Raw genomic sequence first — 7,412 nt, forward strand, 5'->3', positions numbered from 1 at the left:
AAGGGGTCGCGCGCTTAAGGGAAGGAACCTACGAGGTTGGATCCGAGGACACTGGTTGGATGTGATCCGAACTGTATTCGGATTGTGGCCGAGTAGACTTATGGGCTTTAGGGTCCGTGCGAGGCCCAAGTGTTGAGCCCGCGACGGACGCCTATATGTAGTGGAGGTGCCGCACACTCACGCGGCTGATCACTTCGGCGTTGTCACTAGGGTTTGCATGTGTTGCGAATAGACATCTCCACTCGCCGCCGGTTGTGTGATCGGACCTAGCAGTCCACCGCACGACGTTCCTCCTGCACACACGAATACCGTTAGAGGCGGTGCACTTGCGCCGCTCCGGTGAACCTGTACGTGGGAACCGACCACCGGTTATACGAGGGAGATCGGACGAGGAGGAGACGATCCACGCGGACGCGCTGCCCAAACTCTTCTTCCGCTGCACGGCACTGCGCGTCTAGTGGTAACGAACTGTGATCCATCTCCCGTAGCATGTTCTTCGTTGTTCTGCGTGTAGGAAATTTTAATTTGCAGTTGACGCACCTACCGTAGAATCCAACACTCGTATGCCAGCAGGAAAGCCGACAATGGCCAATTTGAAAGGGGACATCTAGTACAAGCTATCCTGACAAAAGGTGGTCTTCGCCTGCCAAAGGTTCTGGCGGTGACGCCGTCCTGGGCTCCATGGTGACCTCCGTCTTTCCGTCCTTCTGGTCTTGGTCTCATTGCACCAATACGGAAACCTTTGCTTGATGCCTCGGTACTCCGTGCCTGCGCTTGCCCCCTTAGCACCAAAGAGGAAACAAGGACACTGCGCGCGCTGGCGCCCGCCTGGTCTCGATCGTCATCGCTTACGTCACGAGAACCTCGCGAGGTTTGCCCGACCTTGAACTCTTCGCCACTCACGAGCTGGCCTGAGGAGGCTGCTCCTGAGGAGGTCTTGGGTCAGCCGCCTCGCGAGGGTCTTGATTCCTTGTTGATGAAGATGGGTCGTACTGGCCTGCCAGCAAAGCCACGCCACGTTGTTCCCAGGACACCGACAGATAGGGACGACGTAATCCTTGATAAGCGCTCCAAATCCACCTCCTTCAAAGCAGCAGAAGAAATAGTCAAATTTCAAGTCCACCCGATGGACCCAAACAAGAGAGACTCCATCGGGGCACAGCTAGACCCAATGGTGGACGCCGCACTATGAGCGTTCCTATGCGAGAACTGGGACATATTCACCTGGCACCCTTTTGATATGCCAGGAATCCCACGTAGGTTGGCCGAGCACAGCCTCAATATATTGAAGGGATATAAGCCGGACAAGCAAACACTGCAACGCTTTTCCGAACCCAGACGACAAGCTATGGGGGAGGAGCTAGCCAAGTTAATTGAGGCCGGATTCATCAGAGAAATAAAACACCCGGACTGGCTAGCAAACCTGGTGATGGTGCCAAAGAAGGATAAATCCTGCCGCCTGTGCGTCGATTTCAAAGACCTCAACAAAGCTTGCCCTAAGGATCCCTTCCCCCTCCCCCGCATAGATCAAATCATTGATGCCACTGCAGGACACGACTCACTGTGTTTCCTCGGTGCATATTCCGGATACCATCAAATTAGAATGAAGGAATCCGACCAAGCCGCAACGGCGTTTATTACCCCGTATGGGCCTTTCTTCTTCAACACTATGCCCTTTGGGCTTAAAAACACCGGCGCCACCTACCAACACATGATTCAAACATGCCCGGAGAAACAAATCGGCAAGACAGTTGAAGCGTATGTGGACGACGTCGTCATCAAGACTAAGCACGTCGAGTCATTAATAGACGACCTACGCCTCACATTCAACAACCTCCGGACATATGAGATTAAGCTCAATCCGGAAAAATGTGTTTTAGCGTTCCCTCTAGAAAACTGCTCAGCTTCGTTGTTTCCAGTAGAGGAATTGAGGCAAATCCGGCCAAAATCCGAGCTTTATCACAATTGGCTACACCAACAGACCTTAAACAGGTCCAAAAACTAGTCGGATGTGTGGCAGCTTTAAGCCGCTTTATCTCCAAACTAGGAGAAAAAGTATTGCCACTTTATCGACTTCTCCGATGCACCGACCACTTTGAGTGGACGGATGCGGCAACAGTCGGATTGGAAGAAATAAAGACTCTTTTAGCAAGGAACCCAATCCTGGCCGCGCTAAGCATCGGCGAACCAATGTTATTATACATCTCTGAAACACACCAGGTGGTCAGCGTAGTACTCGTCGTTGAGTGAGAGGAGGACAAACACAAATTCCCGCTCCAGAAGCCGGTATACTACGTATCTACTGTCCTAACTCCATGCAAATCCTGGTACCCTCATTATCAAAAGATAGCATACGCGGTCTTCATGGCATCTCGGAAGCTACGACATTATTTCCAAGAGTGCTCGATCACGGTGGCTTCTAAAGTACCACTGAATGACATAATAAACAACCACGACGCCATGGGCTGGATTGTCAAGTGGGCCATTGAGCTCCTTCGATTCGACATAACATATAAGCCACGCCGGGCCATCAAATCGCAAGTACTGGCAGACTTCTTCGCCGAATGGACAGAGCCCGAACTCCCTAAAGAGTACGACACATATTCCAACTAGGTCATGCACTTCGATGGTTCCAAAATGCTGACGGGCTTAGGGGCGGGCGTTGTCTTAACATCCCCCACCGGAGACACGGTGCAGTACGTACTCCAAATATTATACACAGACTCCAACAAGGTAGGTGAATACGAGGCTTTATTGCATGGTCTTCGGATGGCTACCTCCATGGGCATACAACGCCTGGAAGTACGCGGGGACTCAAATCTCGCAATATCCCAGATAAATGGAGACTTCGACGCCAAAGATCCAAAGATGGCGGCCTACCGTAACACCATACTCAAAGTATCAGCTCGGTTCGAGGGACTCAAGTTTCATCATGTGGCTCGAGAAAGCAATCAAGCGGCGGATTTCTTGCTCGCTTGGGCGCCAAGCGTGACCCCGTCCCACCTAACATCTTTTTGGAAAGGCTCTTCAAGCCATCCATGGTGTGGCAGGACGAGAGCGGCAATACTAGTCCGGATACGATTATACCCCCAGATTCCGAACACAATATCGATATTATCGGAGGCTCGGCCACCAAAACAACATCGTCGGCCCATCTGATAATGGCAGTAATTGCCCCATGGACTGAACCCTTCTTGGCCTACCTTAATAGGCGAGAGCTCCCTGAGGATCAGAATGAGGCTCGCTGCATTGTTCGGCATTTGAAAGCCTACAAGATCCACGAAGGAGATCTCTACAAGAAAAGCGCTACCGGAATATTTCAAAGATGTATCTCCGAAGAAGAGGGACAACAGCTCCTGGCTGAAATCCATGTTGGCCTCGGTGGTCCCATGCCACAGCTCGGGCCCTTGTAAGTAAGGCCTTCCGTTCAGGTTTCTTTTGGTCGATGGCTCGAGCAGATGCACAGGACCTTGTCCAACGTTGTGTCGAATGCGAGCTTTTCGCCAACCAAAGCCATATGCCGCCCACCGCTCTACAAACAATCCCCATTACTTGGCCTTTTGCGGTCTGGGGGTTGGATATGGTCGGACCCCTTAAAGGAGGCAGCCATAAGAAAACATATCTGCTGGTCATGGTAGATAAGTTCACTAAGTGGATAGAGGCCAAACCAGTTAAAACGGCCGAAGCCAGACCAGTGATAGACTTTATATCCGGATTCGTGCACCGTTATGGTGTCCCACACAGCATCATCACCGACAACGGCTCCAATTTTACAGCCAATGAGGTGAAAGCCTGGTGTGCTAATCTAGGCATTAAGCTCGATTACGCCTTCGCCTATCATCCGCAAATAAACGGTCAAGTCGAGTGAGCCAATGGTCTTATCATGAGGGGCATCAAACCCAGACTAGTGCGGTCTTTGAAAGAATCCGACAAACACTGGGTTGAGGAGCTCGACTCCGTACTCTGGGGGCTGCGAACCACGCCCATCGCACTACCGAATATACACCTTTCTTCATGGTGTACGGCGTAGAGGTTGTGTTACCCTGCGACATTATTCATGACTCACCTCGAGTGCGCATGTACGAAGAGAGAGAGGCCGAGCTTGATCGACAGGACAGCTTAGATGCCCTGGATGAGGAGCGCGACGTTGCAAAAGCCCAGTCCACATTTTATCAATAGCAGGCCCGCAGATATCAAAGCAGAGATGTGCTGGCCAAGACTTATAATGTTGGCGAACTAGTTCTACGCTTGCCGGAGAACAAAAAGGACAAACTCAAGCCCAAGTGGGAGGGTCCCTTCATCATTGACGAAGTTCTCACTGAAGGAGCATACCGCCTGCGTGATGCATCAGACAATTGCCTAGAGCCGAACCCCTGGAACGCGGCCAGACTCCGAAGATTCTATGCCTAGCACTGAACTCTTCGTTCGTCTCCTTCTCTCTATTGTTTCCATTATTTTTTCTCCTATCTTTTCGCTTTTTCTTTTTTTAGCCTTAAAGCTTTCGTATGGCCAAAACGTGCACATATGACGTACACATCTTTAAATGTGTACGTCCATTATACCTGGGGGGCTTCTTGCACAGAAGCTTATTATTGTTATTTTTCGAGCATCAAGCTCATCACATATGCGTTTTTTTCCTCATATGTACCTTTTCTTCGCCATTTTATGCATCGATATGACTTAAGTTTTGGCCAAGCTGGGTTGCCTGGCTCCTATGCTTATGCCCTACGTTCCCGTTAGTTCGGCTAGGGCATAAAGGGAGCACCTCTGCGATTCCTACTGTCGGGTCATTCGGATGTGTACCTCAGACTGGGTGAAGCCGAAAGCTAGTGTTCTTAAGGGAATATTCGGTCGGCGGACTAAAGATGTTTTTACATTCCTCCCACTATGACCCCCCCCCAGATGTTACGTATACTGCGATCTTTTCAATCACAGTTTGGACATGCACATTAATGCGTGTACACCCAGGGAAAGGAACCCTTAACGGAAATATTCTCTATGGAAAATGTTTCTTACAATCACAATGTAATATAAGATAGCTAGTTGGATACAACTTGCCTGTTCAAGCAACTATGACCCCTACGCCTGGTTTCCATGCATACCCCGGTCTATTTTGCCGCTCAGGTATTCAGAAACACTCCACACCTTCGGGTCCAGAAGTCGAAGCGAAAAGGTCGGCCACGACAATCATTTTACAATCCGTCTAGGGACAAATATGTCAAGGAAAGTACATAGTCACTTGGACTCAAAAAATTCCTCCTCTATACCGTCTAACAGGCTGTCTAGCTTACAATCCTGTTGGGAATATTTGGCGGCTACTTCTACTTGGTCATATACCAAATTAACGGGAATTTCTTTCCCATCCGGCCCTAGAGGTCCGACTCGGGCCATATGATTTGGATCAAGCTTTGTATACCGTGTTTTTACCATGGCCCAGGCCTCTCGCGCACCTTCTCAGCAGGCTGATATCTTCCATAATCGAATGCGCTGTCGTGCCCATTTGAATAGCTCCACGAGCTCCGCCATACCTCATAGAGGAGAGGCGGATGGCCATAAAGCCTTGGCAACACTCCACATTGCTTGCCGAACTCTCTCATGCATCCGGGGCAGCTCTTGTAGCGGGTCGCCTTGAGATCCGAACATTTCCTCTTTGGGGCGGCCAGTCAGCATACCTACAGACATAAATATGTCAGTTCCTGCCCTCGTCGAATGATAGGGAGGCAAGTTTGAAAAGCATACTAAATATGCCGCCTTGTAGCCTCCTATTCTCCTTGACGGCATCAGCTAGGTGGGCTCGAACATCTTTTAGTTCTTCGCCCAGTTGGGTATGGGAATCCTGGAGCTTGTTCTTTTCCTCCCTGACCCGCGTCAGCACACGCTCGCCTGCCGCATGTTGCCTTTTGGCCTCTTATTCACCAGCCTAGGCGACCATCAATTTCTCTCTCAGTTGCTCTAGCGATTCTGTCATCAAAAACACAACATTATTAATATAACTGGTATATGATTATACTTTCTTCTGATGAGGAGAAGCATTACCTGGTGGTGGCTCCTTGGATTTCTCCAATTCGGAGGTAGCCGCAGTTAGCTGACTCTGACATTTTTCCAGCTCTTGAGACAGCAGTCTATTCTTCGCCATAAGTGCCTGATTATACAATGATCCTTAAATCAGTTTTATCAACTGCTTTAAGTCTCGGGGCCTACTGGTATATGATTATTAAATATACACTTACCCGCATATCTTTTGGATGCTGGTCCGTGGCTCTGGCAAGTCCATCTTGAGCAGCTCGAATGTACGCATCAACCGAGCTGAAGGCATCGAATGCCTCCTTTGAAAAGCCGCAGTCACCAAGAACGGCCCTCCGATAGCGATGATTCATGGCGCTCTCTACTTCAGAGTTCGTGATGGACATATCGTTCGTATCCTCTGCGGAAGGACAGTCCGGCGCCACTACCGTGTCAGCCCCCGGCCTTAGGGCAGGGTCTGGAACCTAACTAGTGGAGGCACGACCGGCAGGATCCCCGGACATAGTCTGGTGGACGCTTTTCCTGATATAATGCGGTGGATGACGTCACGATTTGATGTGGCGACTAGGAGATATATTTTAAAAAAGAAAGCCTTACCTCTTTGATGAAGGTTCTGCCGTATTATCGTTTGCCTTTCTCTTTGAAGATGTGCTTGGCGTGGGCACCGCTCTCCTTGGAGATGCTTCTAGTGCGCGTTGTGGCGTCGAGCGCCTCCCCTTTGGAGCACGAAATAGCGCGGTGGGCAAGGCATAATAAGGAAGCTCTTTCGAAGAAGGTGTCTCTTAAATTACTTACATGTGAAGCAGGGAGGAGGCCGGGATAATCGGCGATGATGGGCACTTCTATACCATCATAGCTTGCCTGGTAGAATACTCCATTCCCAAGCTCCACAAATATGTTCAGATCTTCTTCGAATTCGGGGTCAAGGTCCTGATTGTGATCCTTCGGCTGGGGGCGGGGCTATGGATCCCCTTGGTAGCCTTTCGCCATTCCTATTGCGAGTGGATAGATTACTATCCATTAAAAAGGATACAATAAGAGGATTCAGTAAAATGGTGGGATTGGAACTTACCCAGCTAGGAGGATTATACATGGAAAATCTATGTCGATATTGGAGACGAGTGAACTCCTCCTTCTCCCCTTTGTACAGTTCGGCCAATATTTTGGCCAAAGCGGCGGGGGTTTTGGGCCCTTCCGACCGCAGCGTGAGGCGTCATCTTCCCCATTACAGTGCCACATAGGAAGCCCTCTGTATTGGAGTGGTTGGACCCCCCCCCCCCCCCCGCACTATAGAAATCGCCGTTACCTCAATTATTGATAATCCGGACTGGGCGAGTGTCTTAATCTTGCCCATCAACTGACTGACTTCTGCGCTATCCTCCTCCTCG

At 50.0% G+C, this 7,412-nt stretch overlaps 1 protein-coding gene across 3 annotated transcripts; it reads right to left on the reverse strand.

Moving 5' to 3' along the window:
- Positions 1-5,390: 5,390 nt before the first annotated feature.
- On the reverse strand, positions 5,391-7,122 carry LOC119277875. Of its 3 annotated transcripts, none has more exons than XR_005137407.1 (5): positions 6,820-7,122; positions 6,231-6,740; positions 6,037-6,142; positions 5,740-5,961; positions 5,391-5,672 (listed from the first exon to the last, which is right to left on the reverse strand). XR_005137407.1 is itself a non-coding variant. In XM_037559252.1 (4 exons), exons 1-3 carry the CDS (start codon positions 6,408-6,410, stop codon positions 5,921-5,923), a joined length of 327 nt encoding a protein of 108 aa, XP_037415149.1. In that variant the 5' UTR covers positions 6,411-7,120; the 3' UTR covers positions 5,391-5,672; positions 5,740-5,920. The 3 variants fall into 3 exon arrangements, 1 of the variants encoding a protein (XP_037415149.1); XR_005137415.1 differs by having other exon boundaries at positions 6,231-6,546; positions 6,622-7,122; XM_037559252.1 differs by having other exon boundaries at positions 6,231-7,120.
- Positions 7,123-7,412: the final 290 nt, after the last annotated feature.

The sequence above is a fragment of the Triticum dicoccoides genome, chromosome 1A, assembly GCF_002162155.2.
Source record: "Triticum dicoccoides isolate Atlit2015 ecotype Zavitan chromosome 1A, WEW_v2.0, whole genome shotgun sequence".
Taxonomy (NCBI): domain Eukaryota; kingdom Viridiplantae; phylum Streptophyta; class Magnoliopsida; order Poales; family Poaceae; genus Triticum; species Triticum dicoccoides.